We start from the raw sequence: 19,153 nt of genomic DNA, 5'->3' as shown, positions 1-19,153 counted from the left end.
AAAGCCATGTGGGCACCCAGCTAAGTCTGGGAACTGTGGCTCTGCACATTAGTGAGCGTTCAATAGGAGCTGTTTTCAATGTCCTCTCCGGAGAAGTTCCAGAGAGCGATAGAAACGCAAGAGCTGGGGCTCAGCAGAGCAGGTGGGGCTCGGGTGAGGGTGGGGCGCTCCTGCACAAGAAATGAGGTCCCTGAGCAGAGAGCCCAGAGCAGAATCTGGTACGGTGCGCACAACGGGGCTCTGGAGAAGGCAGAGGGGGCCGCTGTGTGGGAGGAGAAACCAGAGAGGGGTCAGCGTGGCAGAAGTGAAGAGCAGACCGTTGGGGAGTAGACTGGACTCCCACTAGAGGGAGGAGGAGTTCAAGTGCGGCAGGGAGAGTGGGAGTCCATGCAGGAGTGAGAAGCGAGGGCAGCAGGGGTGGCACTCTCACCGGGTAGTCTTGATACAGACCAGGGGATTGAACTCTGTCTCTGGTGGAAGGTCACACTCTCAGTGTTGAGCTGTGTTTGGGGAGTGGCTTTTTGTTGTCGTGTTTGCGTGCTTGTGCGTTGGCTCATTGTTGAATCCCGCTTTCTGAGAAGGGGTAGCGAAGTCATCTGGTAACGTCTTGATGATTTCCCCCTGGGATCATCCCGTGGAGGGGAAGCTCTTGTTTATGCCGGTAACGTTTCAAAGACACCTTACTTTGGGTTTTGCTAAATCACTAAAAGCCCATTCGCTGCCATTCAGAATAATATCTGTGATGTTACCGCTCCAGAGGCACGCCTTCGGTTATCTGTATGTTTCCAGAATGTTCATACTTCCTGTAAGCAAGCCGAGGCCAGCCAGGTGGCCTTGTGTCTGGCTCACTCAGGCGTTGTTGCTGATGGAGTAGCACACTGAAGTCTGAGCCGTGGCTAGACTCGTGGCATTGCGTGTGTCCTCTCGCTGCTGACACCGAAGCTGAGGAACAGCATCGATATGGTAAAAGTCAGCCGCTGCCCTCTACTGAGTGCCTGCCGTGCGCCAGTGTCTCTTCAGCATCTGACCTCTCGGACTGTCTTGACTGATAGGAGAAGCCGAGAAGACAAGACGAGGATTTTAGCATAGGTCTCCTTAACCCCAGGCCTGTACTTTCTCAACTCTTACCACGTGCCCTTCTGAAGCCTCAAGAGATGGTTGTCCGGTGCCATGTGCCTTCATCGCAGCCAACGGTAGGTTCTGGGGTAAAGGAAACCGATGCGGCGGCTAGCGTCTCAACTAGTGTCTGAGATTCGTCCCACTGAGATGTACAGACCTTGTTTGTAAGTCGAATGTGATGAAGCGCAGACAGCTTGGGCTCACACGCGGCCGTCCTGGGTCCTTGTTCTAGTCTGCTGCTTAACCAGCTGTGTTCTCTGGCGATGCTTCCTCCCTGCTCGCTTGTAAAACGCAGTTGTGTATACATGTAACACGCTCCGCACAGGCCCGGCTCCGGAAACAGCTGCGGTTGCACTTACCGTTGCTTCTGTCCTAAGTTCTTCAAAAGCAGAAAGTAAGCTTGAAAACATCTTTCTTAAGCTTTTCTTCTCAACCGGTCATTTCACATGACCTCGACGAAGCAAGGAGACGATGCTTTTATGGTTTTCTTTGGCTTTGCTTCATAATATAACACCCACCTGATAGGAAGCAGACTCTGCAGTTATCCCACCTGTCTGGGCAACAGTTAAGGTCTAGAAAGAAAACAGCGTTTCCAAGGAGCAAAAGCCAGCACCCTACAGCTCACTGGAGCGCTTCCTGGGCGGGGGAAGGAACGCTAGCCAGAGAGGCGTCGCCGGACCTCCCTGACCCTGTTCCGTTCTTTGCAGAAAAGCGAACATACTTGGCCCACCTCATGTGTGGGGGTGCCCTGAAAATCAGATGAGGGGGTGGAGGGGATTCACACTCCTCCCCTTTGGCACACAGTCCTGAGACTTTGTTATCCATCTTGTACGTATTCTGCACTATGTAAGTTGTGCCGGGCACGCGCCAGGTGCTATGGATTAAAGATGAGTAAGTGCAGTGCCAGCGTCCTGCCAACTCCGAGCTTTGGGTGTAGGAAGAGGGGTCGGAAAGTATTCAGTGCGTCGAGCCCCCCCACAGGCACGTGCCGAGTGCCGAGGGAGCACGGGGGGAAGCCTGGGGTGCCAGAGAAGGTTCCCTCCAGCGGCACGTATCATCTGAACCAGATCTCAGGGCCAGCTAGGAATTATCAGGTGGAAGTGAGGAGTGGGCTTTCAGACAAGGAGTGAAAGATGCGTGTGAAGGGACTGAGATGCCAGGAGGCAGAGGATGTTCAGAGAAGCACAGAAGTGCGCACGCGTGTGTGCGCGTGTGTGATGAGGTGGAGGCAGCAGAAGATCGGGAGTAACCGTGTGGAAGGAGGAAGCATTGCTGCACCTGCCTCCGAGGACGGGGCGGTGGAGCTGGGGGAGCGATCGTAAGCCACGACCGCAAGAGTCTAGCTGTGGTTTCAAATGCGTCCCGAGCGCTGCACTAGGCGTTTGTCGGTGGTATTTCGGTGAGTCTCCACAAGAACCCGGTGAGGCGTAGACGTTCTCCTCTCCGTCTCCCAGAAGCAAGCTCAAGGGAGTGAAGTAACCTGCCCAGGGCACAGTCCTGTTCAGGGGCAGAGCGGGACTCTGAACCCACGATCTTTGTGATTGTGGGGCCCATGCTCCTTCCGTTACACAGAGAGGATGTCTGCCTTCCACCCAGTGGTGCGCCGTGAGAGATGGTGCAAGTGCAGAGTGCGTTTTAGGAAGATTTCCATTCAGAACGGTTCAGGTAGAAGCTTTGCTGTGAAACCTTACTTCTCTGGCACCCTCTCCTTTAGCCAGATCAGATTTAGGGATCTCGGTCAAATTAGTTCAGGAGAACATCAGGTGGTATCGTGGTTACAGGCGCGGGCTCCAAAGCCAGACCGGCTGCGTTTGGACGCTCGCCCCGCCACTCCTGCATGTCTGACCCTGCATCTCAGTTTCCTCATCTTTAAAATGGCAGGAATGGGGCGCCCAGCTACTTCAGTCAGTTGAGCGTCCGACTTCGGCTCAGGTCCGTGATCTCACGGTTCGTGAGTTCAAGCCCCGCATCGGGCTCTGTGCTGACAGCTCGGAGCCTGGAGCCTGCTTCGGATTCTGGGTCTCCCTCTGTCTCTTCCCCTGACCTGCCCGCTCGCTCTCTCGCTCTCTCTCTCTCTCTCTCTCTCTCAAAAATAAATAAACATTAAAAAAATTTTTTTTAATGGCAGGAATGGGGCACCCAGCTGGCTCAGTCAGAAGAGCATGCAACTCTCATCTTGGGGTCATGAGTTGGACCCCCATGTTAGGTAGAGAGATTACTTTTAAAAGTTAAAAAAAATTTTAAATAAAATGGCAGTAATAATGGAATTTACCTCACAGGGTTGTTGCAAGGTTTAAGTGAGTTTCTAGAGGTAACGCTGTCCTACAGCACCTCCTATACGGTATTAGTATTAATGAAGCACTTGTGTTCTTGTCATCAGCAGAAGAAAGCCAAGTTTTATTTTTAAGATTCACAAGTTATGTTTTGCCTTAATCCCCAAGTGTTTTAGCCTTTAGAAGTTCTTAAACCAGAGTTTTGGGTGGGCTTGAAGAGGGATTTTCATCAGATTGTCAAAGAGTTCTATTTCCCAAAGGAGTTAAACATGACTACTTTATAAAAAGCATTAAGAAGTTTACTCTTTGAGGGGTGCCTGGGTGGCGCAGTCGGTTAAGCGTCCGACTTCAGCCAGGTCACGATCTCGCGGTCCGTGAGTTCGAGCCCCGCGTCAGTCTCTGGGCTGATGGCTCAGAGCCTGGAGCCTGTTTCCGATTCTGTGTCTCCCTCTCTCTCTGACCCTCCCCTGTTCATGCTCTGTCTTTCTCTGTCCCAAAAATAAATAAACGTTGAAAAAAATTTAAAAAAAAAAAAAAAAAGAAGTTTACTCTTTGAGGGATTCCTGGATGGATCTGTCGGTTAAGTGTCTGACTCTTGATTTTGGCTTAGGTCAAGATCCCAGGGTCATGAGGTTGAGCCCTGCATTGGGCTCGGTACTGAGCGTGGAGCCTGCTTGAGATTCTCTCTCTCCCTTTGCCCCCTCCCCCACTCGCACTCTCTCTTTCTAAAAGGAAAAAAAAGTTACTCTTTGAAAGGTCTTGATACAGCGATGCATGTCATCAAACACTTAAAAGAAGGTTATGGCTGCAAAATTACAACATTGTGAGTCACACTTAGTGGATATGTTGGCAGTCATCTGCTAGGAATAATAAAGTATCCAAGTTTTTGAAATACTAACATTGTATTAGGGGGAGTCAACATAGTTCCCGATGTAACCACTGAGATCCACTTGCAATAGTGTATGTTTTCTTGCATTAGGAAGTCTAGAGTGGAATTACTGGCCTTGTATCTGGAGTCACATGGAAATATTTTGTGTGCATAGAGATCATCCATTATTTGTATATTTCTAACTACTAAACTACATTTAGAAAAATCTTTGTGCCCTGGAAAAAGTTTAACTGTTAAGTTTGAATTCCGAACTTTAGGTCTACAGACAGGAGTTGCATTTTGCACAGTGGTTAGGTTCTAAGGTCAGCACCTAAGGTGGGAATTGTAAGTAGTTCAGGTTCCCTGAAAACCCCTCAGGAAGGCTGGCTTCACAACCAAAAGCTGACAGACTGCGGGTCCAACAGAACGTCAGCCCAGTGCAGCTGGGTTCTTCTCGGCACCAGGTGAAGTCATTGGCGTAGGCTCAGAAGCCATAATTATTATTTTGTCAATTACGTTAGCTACACGTGTCAGAATCACACTTGGGTAGTGAGTTGTGCACACTGAAAGAGACATACAGGAGTTCTCCAGGACAAGCAGGTGTATGTTCTTTGTCACACTCGCTCCAAGGAATAGGTTCGTAGCATAGAATCACCCCAACTAATCAGTCAAAATCTCTCTCTCTCTCTCTCTCTCTCATAAATGGCCAAATATAGAACTTACATGAACTCCTGTCTTTGTAGTGCCCCTCCATTGTATCTGGGGCCCAATAAAGGGGGATTTGAAAGAAGGGAGCGTTAGTTAAAAACCTTGGAACATTTGGGGATATGAAGCTGCTCCTAAATTACTAACCAAACGCAGCACCCAGAACTCACTTATGTCGCGTCTCTAAACAGGACTGGCTTCACCAGTAGAATACTAAAAATAGGACCTTCACTATTTAAATGAAACTGTTAAAGTAAAGGCCTTGCTGCTATTTTCTTTACCTGATTTAGGCCAGATGATTTCACTTTATCATCCTTCTCCAAAATTCCCTATTTTTAAAAAAAGCTTGTATTGGCCTTTTGGATGCTACAACTTCTATTTTGAAAGATACAGAGGGAATAGAAAAGAACTTATAGTAGTTTTCCATAGGAGCATAACAAATTACCGCAGATTTAGCAGTGTGCAACGACATCCACTGTTATCTCCCTGTTCTGTACCTTGGAAGTCCAGATAGGGCTCAGCTGGGCTCTCAGTCTCTCCCAACACTGAATCAGGGTTTGAGCCAGAACTGGGTCCTTCCCTGAGGCGAGCGAGGGCTCCTTCCTCTTCAGGTTGTTGGCAGTTTGTTCATGTTGTCGGCAGTATTCCATTCTTTATAGTTGTAGAACTCATGGCAACCTCTTTTCCTAAAGTTCAAGGTCAGTAGGAGAGTGTCTGATGTTGTGTCTCATCCCTTTCAAGGGCTCACCTGACTGACCGTGATAAGTCAGGCTGAGTCAGGATGGTCTCCCTTTTGATTAAGATTCAACGGGACCTAAACTAGTGTGCAAAGTCCCTTTTGCCATACAACGTAACAGTCACGGGAATGATAGCCCGTCACATTCACCAGTCCTACTCACGCTCACAGGGATGGCACTATACGGGGCATGCGCACCAGGGGGCAGAAATCTTGGGAGCCGTCTTGGAATTCTGCCTGCCACAGAAGTGATGCTGTCATAACGTTACTGCGTACCTACTGAAGTGCCACATACTGTTTGATTAATTCCCGCCTTTGAGTTCAAATGGTATTATCCAAGTTTTACTCACAGGGAAACTATAGCTCAGGGAAATGAAGTTTGTGTTGCTAACAAATAGTGTGGTCAGGATTCTGAACTACATCAGTTAGCCTCCAAAGCCCAGGCTCTGGTTATTTTGTCACATTATCTTGCTAAATCCTGTCACTCCTTCCTCCCTGCTTGTGGAGGTATCACAATGCAGTAAAGAATAAACATGCTCCAAGTAACACAAAGCAATTTGTTGAAGTGAGAGAGGTTCATCTTACATTGACTACCAAAGAATTGTTTTCAGTTGTTTACCTGCTTCCCACATTGGACCACAAGAATGTGAATAATAAAATAACGATAAACTACAACTAACAGGAAAAGCAGGATCGGGGAAATTATAACACTAGAAATCAAAACCAGAGGAACAAAACAAACAGATTTGGCTCTTGGCTTTCTGGTCCCAAAGTAAAGGGAAATAATGTGATTCTTCTTTTCAAAGATGAGAAAAATAGACACTCCAGGGGAGGCAAAGATTTTCTTAGCACGGAGTTCTCAAACATATAACGTGGGATTGTATATAGGTGAATGAAGGGCTTTACAAGTAATTATCAAGTAGCTGCAACAACCTGAAAGATCCAGAAATGATTTAGCACGTGGTTTTTACCTTCTAAAGTAAAACTGGGGGGGCCTGGCTAGCTCAGTCAGTAGAGCACGTGACTCGATCTCGGAGTCGTGAGTTCCAGCCCCACTTTGGGTATAAAGATTACTAAAAACTAAAATCTTTTAAAATAAAAGTAAAGCTGATATGTATTAAATACTAAGTATCATTCAAAATGAAATATAATTAAAAGTTATCCTGTTTAGGAAGCTGGTTAGTGGTTCCGAACTGTTCCCTAGATGAAAAAGTATAGGTCTCTTTTCTGTTTTGTAACCATGGCTTCAGGGTTGCTCAACCTGTGTTCTAATGAAGTCTTCCCCTGTTCTGTTTCCACGTGGCACCAGCCAAAAAAGAAGAACATGTCTGCCTACCAGGTGTTCTGTAAAGAGTATCGTGTAACCATCGTGGCTGACCATCCAGGTATAGGTAAGGACATTTCTCATCCTCAGCTTTGTTCTGTCCGTCTTTATCTCAGAAACAGTGCAGTGAATTCAGCCAGTCAGCAGGCAGCTTCTTCCTATGGTACTAAAATACCACAAAGCTCATGTTTTTCCCCCCTCTTTCCCGGTTCTGAAGTCACTTTAGGTTCTGTCTTAGTCCACCCGTCCCTAAAAGAGATAAGCTTTCTGTTTATATCCCTTAAAATGAGAAAACGGGACACTGAATAAGATTAAATGTTAGGGAGCCCTGCACATAAACCTGCAGTTGTTCGCTGCCGTGATTCCCCGGCTGACCTTTCCCTCTGGCCCCTGGGTGTGAGTTACAGCATTGCTTCTGTCTGTCTCTGTGTCACAAGTTAGGGAGGTGAGAGAAACACTCTGCCACAGACCTTGACAAGTCACGTAACCTCCACAGATCTCATTTGCCTGATGGGTACAGTGGCTTCACAACCTTCTCATCGAGGTGGTTGTGAGGCCCACGTGAAGCACCGTAGCAGATAGGAGCGCTTTATAAAGCATGACCTTGCTGTGCCGATGGAAGGGCAGTGTTACACTTCTCAAGGGTTGCTTCTGGGCTGCTCGAGGGAAATTCCTCTTTGGTTCTCCGCTCTCAAAACTTGGTAAAAATCTAATGTTTTCTATCAAATTCTACACAACACATCTTCTTTAACCTAAGTTGATAAGCTCTGTATAATGAGGTCAAATTGAAAGACCCCCGAAAGAGGCTGAAGGGATAAATCTCTGGAGCATAGGTGTGTGAGAATTTGAGCCTATCTCATGACCACCCGGTAGCCCCTTCCTTCCCCAGAGAAAAGAATCAAGACAAGTGTTGGGGTTGTAGTGTGGTTTTCTGCAAGAACCTTGTGCTATTTAAATCTGAGCTGGGAAATCCTTCTAGTTTTTGCTCTTATCAATCTTCTGTTTGATTTATAGTCCGACCTTTACTGTGTCGCGTTTTTTTACCCTTTCATGCCAGACTTCGGGGAACTTAGTAAAAAACTGGCTGAGGTGTGGAAGCAGTTGCCAGAAAAAGACAAACTGGTAAGTACGCTTTCTTACGAACGCAGTTTTCATTGCTTTGTGCCTTGCAGAATATGTAATTCTTCTGTAGGCCATCAAGCCAACAGTGAAAATGGTGAAAACAAATTATAGATCAATAGAAAATGGTTTGGCAGGGGCGCCTGGGTGGCTCAGTCAGTTAAACGTCTGACTTTGGCTCAGGTCATGATTTCACGGTTTGTGGGTTCGAGCCCCGCATCGGGCTCTGTGCTGACAGCTCAGGGCTTGGAGCCTGTTTCAGATTCTGTGTCTCCCTCTCTGCCCCTCCCCTGCCCATGCTCTGTCTCTCTCTGTCTCAAAAATAAATAACAAACATTAAAAAAAATAAAATAGGGGCGCCTGGGTGGCTCAGTCGGTTGGGCGGCCAACTTCGGCTCAGGTCATGATCTCGCGGTCTGTGAGTTCGAGCCCCGCGTCAGCCTCTGTGCTGACAGCTCAGAGCCTGGAGCCTGCTTCAGATTCTGTGTCTCCCTCTCTCTGACCCTCCCCCGTTCATGCTCTGTCTCTGTCTCAAAAATAAATAAACGTTAAAAAAATAAAAAAATAATAAAATAAAATAAAAATTAAAAAAGAAAATGGTTTGGCAGAGGGCATTAACACTGGCTGGTGCCAGTTTACTCTAGTGTGGATTTAACTGCAGGGAGGCTATCTTTTCTAGCCTCATCTAGTTTTTTTCCAGCAGCCTTCCATTTGAGCCAAAAGATGACCTGAGTTGGGGAGTGATGAAGGGTCAAAAGAGAATCTAAGATCAGACCCCTTTCCTGCAAACAGCCACTGGTCAGTAAAGGTCCGAGAACTGAGGAAGGTCATCTGCATCATGGTTACTGCAAATGAGAAAAATATGGGCTGTGTTTACTAGGTGAGTGGCTTGCAGGCCATCATCCTCATCAGCCAATACCAAATAATATACCCTCCTATCAGGAAGCCGGCAACACAATGATAACTAGTTCTACTGGAATCATTCACAGTCACTTTTCAACTGGGTGATGTGAAGGTTGGTCTAGGAACTAGAATTACCGTCTTTCTTTACAGCACAGCTCATCTGGGTGAAGCAGTGAAATTATTGTCACCTGGGTAGGTTATCTTTACTTTCTGTTTTCCGTGTCATTGTCATCCTGTTATTGGCATTGCCAACCAGCAGGTCAGAAGAACTATTTGGACCACATGGACATCATACCGAGCCAGGTGTTTACCCTATGATTTTCCATTTCGACCTCCGAGTGATCTCAAATCTCTTCTGAGACCTAACCATTAGCATGGAAGAACGTTTGCAGTCCTGTACTTAGGTATCACTGTAGTCACCATCTGAAGCCTGTTTGGTAACCCTCAGCGTAAAAGTTAGCATTAAGAGGCGCCTGGGCGGCTCAGTCAGTTGAGCATCCAACTTCCACTCAGGTCACGATCTCACAGTTCGTGAGTTCAAGCCCCCCATCGGGCTCACTGCTATCAGCATTGAACCTGCTTCGGATCCTCTCTACCACCCATCCCCCTCAGCCCCTCCCCTACTCATGTTCTTTCTCAAAAATAAACATTTAAAAAAAAAAAAAAAGTTAGCATCAACCCTCTGTCTGCCCCCCTCCAGGATTTCCTTTCCCTTTCTTTTCTTCATTCTCCCCTTCCGTGACTGCTTTCCCTTGTATGTTTTGTCCGGATTCATTTATGGTAACTTGCTTTGCCCTGATCTGATTGCAGATTTGGAAGCAAAAAGCTCAGTATCTGCAACACAAACAGAACAAAGCAGAAGCTACAACTGTGAAAAGAAAAGCCTCCTGCTCGGAAGTTCCCGTGAAAGTAAAAGGTAGGGGCTCCGACCTCTTTTCCTGAGAGCATGGTGAATTTGGCTTCCTAACCAGGAAATTGGGGGTGCAGCCTATATCAGAAGCAGATCTTGATACCCGCATATTATCACTGAATATTATCGATTGCAAAAAAAAAACAAAATTAGAAAATATAAATCAGAAGTCATCAAACTTTTTCTAAAAAGGGGCAGAGAGTAAATATTTTAGATCTTGTGAGCCAAAGGCACTCTCTGTCACATATTCTCCTTTGTTTTTTCTACAACCATTTAAAAATGTGAAGCCATTCTTAGCTCACAGGCTATGCAAAAACATGTACAGACTTGGCCCACAGTCCACAGTTCTGCTAAGGCCTGGTATAGGTCGTAACGGGGAAATCAGGAAGAAGATTTTTGTGGTGTCCCAGGCCATGGGTAAGCTTTGTCTCTCTATTTCGTCTCTGTTCTCAGCTTCCTCTGCAGGAGTACTGTCTCCCCAGAAGAAATCCCCACCCACCACCATGCTGTTACCAGCCTCGCCAGCCAAAGCCCCTGAGACAGAGCCCATTGATGTCGCTGCTCATCTACAGCTGCTGGGAGAGTCCCTAAGCCTCATTGGACACCGCCTGCAGGAAACCGAGGTGAGTGGCACCATAAGCATAGCTCCAGTTTCTGATACGGTGTGGATCTGTTGGCTCCTTCCATGTGCACCCAGTGAGCAACTACTACTCCTTTGTGCGAGATCATGCCAGGCGCTAAGGACGGAGTGACAAGATACGTCCTCGTGAAAACCCCTAGAGATAAGGAATCTACTGGCTGTCAAAGTCTACCCTTACCCCATCCTGTTGAACAATGGCACAAAAAGAAGTTAGGTATTCTATGATTTTTTTTCCCAATTTTTATTGAGATACAGTTGATCTATCATCCTGTATTTTGATTTTTTAAAAATGCAGTGGAGGGGCGCCTGGGTGGCGCAGTCGGTTAAGCGTCCGACTTCAGCCAGGTCACGATCTCGCGGTCCGTGAGTTCGAGCCCCGCGTCAGGCTCTGGGCTGATGGCTCGGAGCCTGGAGCCTGTTTCCGATTCTGTGTCTCCCTCTCTCTCTGCCCCTCCCCCGTTCATGCTCTGTCTCTCTCTGTCCCAAAAATAAATAAACGTTGAAAAAAAAAAAAAAATTTAAAAAAAAAAAAAAATGCAGTGGAAAAAGTGAATACAAATCCCATGGAAGTTTTGATCATTGGTACTTCTAAGAGAGTTTCAATTTTTCTGCACAATTCCAGTAAGGTCTTAAATAGAGTAAATTGTATAGGGGATTAAGGCTTCCTCTACTTCGTTGAAAATAAGTAGCAAATAGGGAAATTGAGGTTCTCAAGCTCTTTATTACTGCGTGCTTGAATTATACAGTGCTGTGTGCCCTAGGGAGATCTTTGTCCTTTTAAGCTTCAATTTCAAAATCACTTAACCTGAAAAGCTGTCATGTTCCATTTCTATTACCGTATTCAATTTCTAATCATATTACCCCCTTGGCTAACCCAGTCGTGTACTATTTCACTTTTCCACTGGGTCCTGATAGGACATTTCAGCAAAGAAATCAGTCTCCACTACTAAAGCCATAAAAATCAGTGTAGGAACATAAAACTATTCACTTGCTTCTCTGTGGAAGTTGAACTGTTATGCAACAAATAAAATGCCAAAGGCCACAAAAGATGAAGGTTACCTAAGTTTTTTGGCTAGTTTTAATAACTTAGCAGATTTCAAAACAACTGGGGTATTTTCATATAGACTCAGGTATTTAAATGGATGTAGATACTTCAAGAGTAAAATGCTCTGGGATCCTTAGTTATTTTTCGTATTTAATCATTCTCAATTTCCTAAAGAGTTAAAAATAAAAATGATTTGTTTTTTGCACCTTCTGTATTCCAGACTTCCCCTGGTATTTCCATTTAGTTTAGAAACTACTTGTTGAGTACCTAGGCATTATTTCAAAAACTTGTGGGGATAGGGGCACCTGGGTGGCTCAGTCAGTTGAGCATCTGACTTCATCTCAGGCCTTAATCGCATGGTTTGTGAGTTCAAGTCCCACGTCGGGCTCTCTGCTGTCAGCACAGAGCCCACTTCAGATCCTCTGACTCCCTCTCTGTGCCCATCCCCTCCCTCCCTCCCTCTCTCTGTCTCTCTCTCTCTCAAAAATAAATAAACATTTATTTAAAAAAACAAAAAAAACTTGTGAGAGTAGAAAATCTGACTTGCTTCCTGATGGTTTCCGATCATCAGGAAACTTACAGTCTCACTGGAAAGATAGAACATACATATAATTAGCAATTAAGGGGCACGGGGGTGGCTCACTGAGTTAAGCATCTGACTCTTGATTTCAGTTCAGGTCGTGATCTCATGGTTCGTGTGTTTGAGCCCTGCATTGGCTCTGTGCTGACAGCACGGAACCTGCTTGGGATTCTCTCGCTCCCTCTGTCTCTCTGCCCCTCCCGTCTCGTGATCGATCTCTCTCTCTCTCTCTCTCTCTCTCTCTCTCTCTCAAAAATAAATAAATAAATAAATAAACATTTAAACAAAAACAAGCCAGCTTCTGTGAGCAGCTGCTTTGAAAAAGTTACACATACATGGTGACCAGAGAAGGGGAAGGCTCAGTATGCCTGGGTGGCTCAGTCAGTTAAGTGTTCGACTTCAGCTCAGGTCATGATCTTGTGGTCCGTGAGTTCAAGCCCCATGTTGGCCCCTATGCTGACAACTCAGCACATGGAGCCTGCTTCAGATTCTGTGTCTCACTCTCTCTCTACCTCTCCCCCACTCACGTTCTGTCTCTCTCTATCTCTCTCTCAAAAATAAAACATTAAAAGTGGGGGGGGAAGACTCATGCAGGTTCTCTAGCCCCCTTTATGTAACAGTCTTATGGAGATACAATTTACATACCTTAAAGTTCACCTTCTGAAACTGTAGAATTTAGTGGTGTTCAGTATATTCACAGAACTGTGGCCCCATCACTACCATCTAATTCCAGAACATCTTTGTTACTCCCGAAAGGAGTCACAAGTCTGATATTCTAATTTTTTCCTAACGTAGTACATCACAATGGGCATACATCAAAATGACGTGCCACCTGAAACTACATACCACACTTCAAGGAACACTGGTGTCTACAAGTCACTCATTTATAGATGGGACACCAGGGGCCTAATAACGTTAAGTGGCGATTACAAGTTGACACTCTGGCAGAGCCCGGCGTGCCTCACTCCTGACCTTGTCTCCCTGAGGCCAGCTGATGCGGTGAGAGAAGCTAGAGCCCAGTGAGAGTCAGGGAGACTCAAGAGGGATTTTGTGAAAGGGAGGTGCTCTTCCAGCAGGGCCTGGAGGGATCTGGAGGGTTTTGTCTCCTGGAGACGTCGGAGAGAGACCTTCCAAAGCCAGAAAACAGTGCGCATCTCCGTTGCTTGGAATCGGGGTCTTCTACGGAGACGGATGAAAGGAGCCCCCCACTCCCACTTTAACCAGGTCTTCTAGCTGGTTTATATATCGGACTCCACATCTGGGGTTTTTGTAAGTTTTTCGTTTAAATCCCAGTTAATTAACATGCAGTGTAATATTAACTTCAGGTGTACACTATAGTGATGCAACACTTCCGTACGTCACCCGGTGCTCATTGCAAGTGAGCTCCTTAATCCCCTTCCCCTGGTTCACCCATCCCCCCCCCCCCCCCCCCCGGCCCACCTCCCCTCCAGTGACCAGCGGTGTGCTCTCCATAGTTAAGAGTCTGTTTCTTGGTTTACCTCGCTCTCACTCTTCTTTTCCCCCTTTGTTCGTTTGCTTTGTTTCTTCCACGTCAGGTTTTATTTGAAAAAAGGGTTTTACTGCTAAAATGATGACAATTTAGACCATCCTACACGTAAGATGGAGGAAGCCTGAAAATTAAGGCCGTAGCCCAAATTACAGAAGGTTTGGACGCTCTCAAATCTTTATTCTCCGCTATGGAGGAACCGCAGGGATTTTTGTTGGTTTGTTTTGAGTAGGAAGGGATGTGATCAGCGCTCTCATTTGGTTTTCTCTGAAAGTATCTTCTGTTTTAGATTGGGAGTGACACCTGACTTGGGGAGAAGTTGTGTAACTGTAATGCAGTCCAGACATGACAAAGACTTGAATTAAGTCAACACATATTTATTGAGGGCTTCCTCTGTGCAGAATACCAGCAGTTATTGAGAAGATATGAAAAGGAATATGACAGGGTTCCTGCCCTCAAGTTGCTTATAATTCATTAGGAGAGTCCGACATAAAACATTAGCTATAATTACCTGTAGGGCAAAAGTAATGGAATAATATTATTAATTGCTAACTGGTTGATTGCTTACTCAGCCAACTTTAGTTCAAAGGGCTTTAAATCGATTCTTTCATGTAATTCACACTGCAGCTTTGTGGGGAGAATTTTTGTTCCCTCTCTTTTACAGAAGAAAAAAACAGACGTATGTAGAGAGACTAAGTAACTTGCTCTGGAGTTGAGCCCCTAAGTGCTAAAACAGAGGCCTGAATTTGGTGGCACAACTCAAGGTCCACGCTCTTAACCCCTTGCTGCACAGCCCCCCTTGCAAGGAGGAGAGGGGAGGGAAGAGTTGGCGATGGCAAGGCCTTGAGACTGGACAGTTGTGTGAGTGGTGGTAACCTTAGCAGAGAAGGGGTGCTAGGAGGAGGGCAGGCGATTTCTCTTTACGGCACGTTGAGATTTGGAAACATCCAAACTGAGAGACCTAGCAGGCAACCAGAATGCAGTTTGGGAGACGAAGATGTTGGTGATAATGGTAATAATTACTGATACTTTTTGAACACTTACCACGTACCAGGCACCGTTCCGAGTACCTTGCACCTGTTATCTCCCTTAATCCCCTCTGCTTAGGCTATTTCATGGGCACAGCATGGGAAGCATCTTGCCCCAGGACAGAAGCAGTGCGTAGGGGACCTGGCAGTCCTGAGCCCACAGCTCCTTCTCTGAAGGACTGTGCTGTGTCCCTGGCTGACATAGCCTCACAGGGCTTCAGTTAAAGCAGATGATACAAGAGCGAGGCAGGTGCATTGCAGCAAGCAGTCTTATTTCTTACCTATTTGAATCACAGAGAGACATTATGCATTGGGCAAGATGTTAAAATTTGAAATAAACCCAATTCACTTCTTTCTGAGGATGAACAACTCAACCCAGAAAAGTGGGATCATCAGCTATCAAAAAACCACGTACGTGGAGAAGTGTGCGTGTGTTTGTGTTAAATGTTAATGCGTAGGACTGTAGACCTCTCAGTTCTCACACTTGAGCTCTGTGGAGTTCATAAGAAAAGTACTTTTGCACACATGACTTCCACAAATCTTCCCAGGAGCTCTCTGGAGTAGGGAAGTCCAAGTGACTAACCCTAGGGTGCACAGAGGGTAAGATGGGGGAGGAACATAGAAAGGGAACTTGGGAATGTATTGTAAAAGTTTTCTTTTTAAACAACTTACAGAGTTCTCAAAGCAGATACCTTCCATTTCTGCAAGTTGCATAGGACGGGCAAGACTTAAAAGAACAATGTGAGGAAACCAACCAGAACGCGGAGGGAGAGTCAGGAGTGGGACTCGATTACAACCTGCTCTCCCTTACTGCTCTCCTTTCAGGGCATGGTGGCTGTGTCAGGCAGTCTGTCAGTGCTTCTGGATTCCATCATCTGTGCGCTTGGCCCCTTGGCGTGTCTGACCACACAACTACCTGAACTGAACGGCTGTCCCAAGCAGGTCTTGGTGAGTTTTCCCTGTTTTCCTTGGCGTTTTTTCAGCCAGACCCCTCAGGAGCCACGGAGGCCCTGCCTTAACGAGCTCACAGGCTTCCTGGCAGATGGTGCTCCCTCCGTATATTGGCCCATGAACGTGGTACCGGGTTGCTGAATACATGCTGTGCTTTGCGTGCAATTAGAAAACGTGCCGTTTCCCAAAACAGTCCTTGGGAGAGAAGCATTCTAGCCCCTGAGGGGCCGCACCTCCTGTGTTGCCTATTTGCATTTCTATACACAGAGACGGAAGAGGAGGCTTCTGCCGCTTTTCCACGAGGATTAATGGGAAGAGTCAGCGGAAAAGCTCCCAGGGGAGCAGACAGCAGGGTGCCAGCTTCACTCTCTAACTCTCGGTTTCCTTTCTCCTCTCTCTCCTCTGAACAAAGAAACAGGTCTCAGGGAACTAAGGTAAAGTACTGTCAGCTGAACCTCTTCCCTTGTTTTGCAGTCAAACACACTAGACAACATTGCTTACATCATGCCTGGACTGTGACCTCGAGGAGTCCCGGGACAGAGACCTCATCCAACCCCATTGCTGGTTTGTGTATATGTGGATGCGCCAGATCACTGGTCTCCGGGTGTAGGTTTTAAATTTTTATATATATATACATATATATATATACATATATATATAATGTACAATATATACATAGGACTGTAACTACTTTGCTTTTAATAATTTTATGAAATGGCAAAGGTTTAGCCAAGAGGAAACCTTGGCATGAATATGGACTTGGGATTCTTTTTTCTCCTGTGGTGGATAAATCTGCCTTAAAAATCAATGTAACTTGGGGGCTGGGGGCTTGTTCTGGGTGCCAAGGGCATCTCTTTATGGACAGCTAAAAATGTGATTTTTTTCCAAACTCAGCTGTACCTCCAGACCCATCACTGACCACTTGCCTTACCTGTCTCACAGTCTGAAGTATAATAGGGAAGATTATGGGAAGATGCCAGTTGACTGAGAGCGTACAAAGCCTTTCAACTTGAAGTGACCTAGGCAGGAGGTGATAAAATCGTTCCCATCTTCCAGTCACTGCAGTGGCTTAGGTGAACTTCATAGGGGGTTCATTCCGTTTCCTGCTCTACCGGTGTCTGTGTCTCAAAATTTATTGTAATCATTGGTACCATTAGCAGCCTCAGTAGGGGCCGAGGAGTTACGTGAGCCCCAGCAGCGTGAAACACCTTGGAGAGGGTAAAGCTGTGACTGCACAAGTTGAACATACATTGTGAGCTGACCCAGAATATTCCATCTGCAGAACTAATTGCTGGTATCTTCCATTGGCAGCATTTGCTTAGCCGCCGAGTCCTCACAGGTTTTGCTGCTTAGTTGCTTGATGGTTGTGGAAGATGAACTTGGCCCAGCGTGATTCTTGGGTTCATCCAATTGGCTCCCCTGGTGGGCAGATACCCAGTGTTCTGCATTCCACACATAAGTGAATTGCAAAAAAGTACTCGATTCTCATGTAGGTTTATTTATGTGCGCGTGTGAATGTGTGTTTTAATTATGTGTATTTAACTCTTTAAAATCTCTTAGATTTTAATTTATCCTGTAAATTTCTGTATATATAATTTAATAACAAAAGCCTCCACCAGCAACAGCACGTGGAAGACACAGATTTGTCATTTCTTCCCTCCTTCTTTCTTCTGATCTCCACTGAAAACTCCCAAGTCATTTACATTTTAAGGTATCATGCCTCAAAAAGGAATCATTATGTCAGGATTCTAATTCTTTATAATTCAATAATGTCAAGAAAGTAAAATTAAAAGGAATGTTACCATTCCCAGCTGCCCACTTTTCCAAAGAACCAGACTTCTGCTTCCCAGTTCCGAAGAAGACAGCTGAACGCTTGAGGGTTGTTTTCCAACTGGGTGTGAGGTTCCCTGCCAAAACTAAGCTCCGGGGGAACTGCGCTTTCTTCCCCTGGCCGAGGCACAGCACTACAGCATCTAAGTAGATCTTCGAGGACCCTTCAGCCAGCCTGCATCCTACTTATTAATCCCTTCCCTTCTCCCCACCCGAGGGGTCGCAGGGCTTTGTTTCCTGAAGGTGCTCTAGCTGCTGATTGGCCCTCAGCTCAGAGCCGTGGGGAAGTTTAATTGGGGAGACGGAAGGAAATGGGTGTGTTTGGGAACCAAAATCAAGAAGAGCAGATCTGGGTTTGATTTCTTGTGTCAGACCCTGTGCCACGCCTCATCTGTACCGTGGAAGCTTCCTGTTTGACACAGGGTATCAAGGAGGGGCCTTGAAGACAAGGATTAGTAGGAAAGAAGTCAGTCAGTCCTACCATTGTCATTTGTGCACATGAATGAAATCCTGATGAGGACCTGCTTTTTGTTGGTTTGTTTTCCTTTAAAACCCAACCCTATTGTATTTGTATTTAAATTTGTACACATTTGTATGATAATCTGTACCTTGTGGTATTTGGTACTATTAGAGGAAAAACTTTGGATTCAGACCTTCTTGCAGTTTTTATATCATTGTTTTATTTTGTTTTTTAAATAAATTCTAGTGGTTTGATCCAAATCCCATTACAGTTGTATAAAGAAATAAAATTTTGTACTTATATTATTAAAAATCACATTTTTAATATTTGTAGTCCGGTCTCAGGTTATCTTTTCCCTGTTGCTGAGCAAGTTGCTATGAAATTCTAAAACCTGTCATTTTTCACCTATATTGTACCATGATTTTTTTTTTTTTTTTTTAAGAAAAATCTCTATCTGGAATAGAGGCCAAGTTTCTGATCTTAGCCATTTTTCTAACTTACATCTTGCTCTGTCTCTATTAACTTTTACATTGTACAGTCTCTCGTGTTCTCTCCCTTGCAAACTAAAGACCAGTGACTCTGTAAGAGAAGCTCTATTCACTGGTAAATGAAATTGTGTGTACACTACAGTGTTAGTCTAACTCAAGAAAATATCAGTCGTGTATTAAGGGTCACATCTAAATCCTCTGCTTAACCATGATACATTTCATTGCCGTTTCAGTCCTGTCTTGACCTAATGAATGATGTTGGATAGGTCACTTAGTCTTTGTGGGTGTCCAAAGTCCCACCAGTAAAATAGTGTTAAGGTCACTCCTGCCTCCAGGCCTGCAGCCAGCCAGCCTGACATGAATGATTAAAAATACTGTGAACATTTTAATATGTGGAGATTTGACCTCTCTAGGTAAAAATTTCAATGTAAAGACAAGGTGTGACTAGTCCTACTAAACAGTGAAATATTCGGTCAATGGGAAGACTGACCTCTTACGAAGAGACTGCAAGAAAGACACTGAATAACCCTTAAGGAGTGGTTTGCATGTTTTCTCACATTCAGTCCTCCCACAAGCCTTCTGAGTATTCTCCCCTTTTACAAATGAGACCAATGAGGAAAGTACTTCGCCTGAGGTGGTACAGCTAGTAAAGGGCAAGGCCATAGCA

At 45.5% G+C, this 19,153-nt stretch overlaps 1 protein-coding gene across 3 annotated transcripts in view; it reads left to right on the top strand.

Moving 5' to 3' along the window:
- The window catches only part of HMGXB4 (HMG-box containing 4), a 30,524-nt gene extending 12,202 nt beyond the window's left edge, over positions 1-18,322 (top strand). For all 3 annotated transcript variants that reach the window (XM_086712388.1, XM_025926950.2, XM_086712390.1), the window contains 6 exons: positions 7,011-7,092; positions 8,083-8,147; positions 9,858-9,963; positions 10,411-10,580; positions 15,583-15,705; positions 16,183-18,322. In XM_086712388.1, coding sequence (XP_086568514.1) covers positions 7,011-7,092; positions 8,083-8,147; positions 9,858-9,963; positions 10,411-10,580; positions 15,583-15,705; positions 16,183-16,227 — 591 coding nt within the window. In that variant the 3' untranslated portion in view covers positions 16,228-18,322. The remainder of the gene's footprint in view (positions 1-7,010; positions 7,093-8,082; positions 8,148-9,857; positions 9,964-10,410; positions 10,581-15,582; positions 15,706-16,182) is intronic.
- The last annotated feature ends 831 nt before the right edge of the window (positions 18,323-19,153 follow it).

This window comes from Puma concolor, chromosome B4 (assembly GCF_028749965.1).
Source record: "Puma concolor isolate L17-30 chromosome B4, mPumCon1.1.hap2, whole genome shotgun sequence".
In the NCBI taxonomy this organism is placed as follows: domain Eukaryota; kingdom Metazoa; phylum Chordata; class Mammalia; order Carnivora; family Felidae; genus Puma; species Puma concolor.
This window is presented reverse-complemented; position numbering and strand designations above follow the sequence as displayed.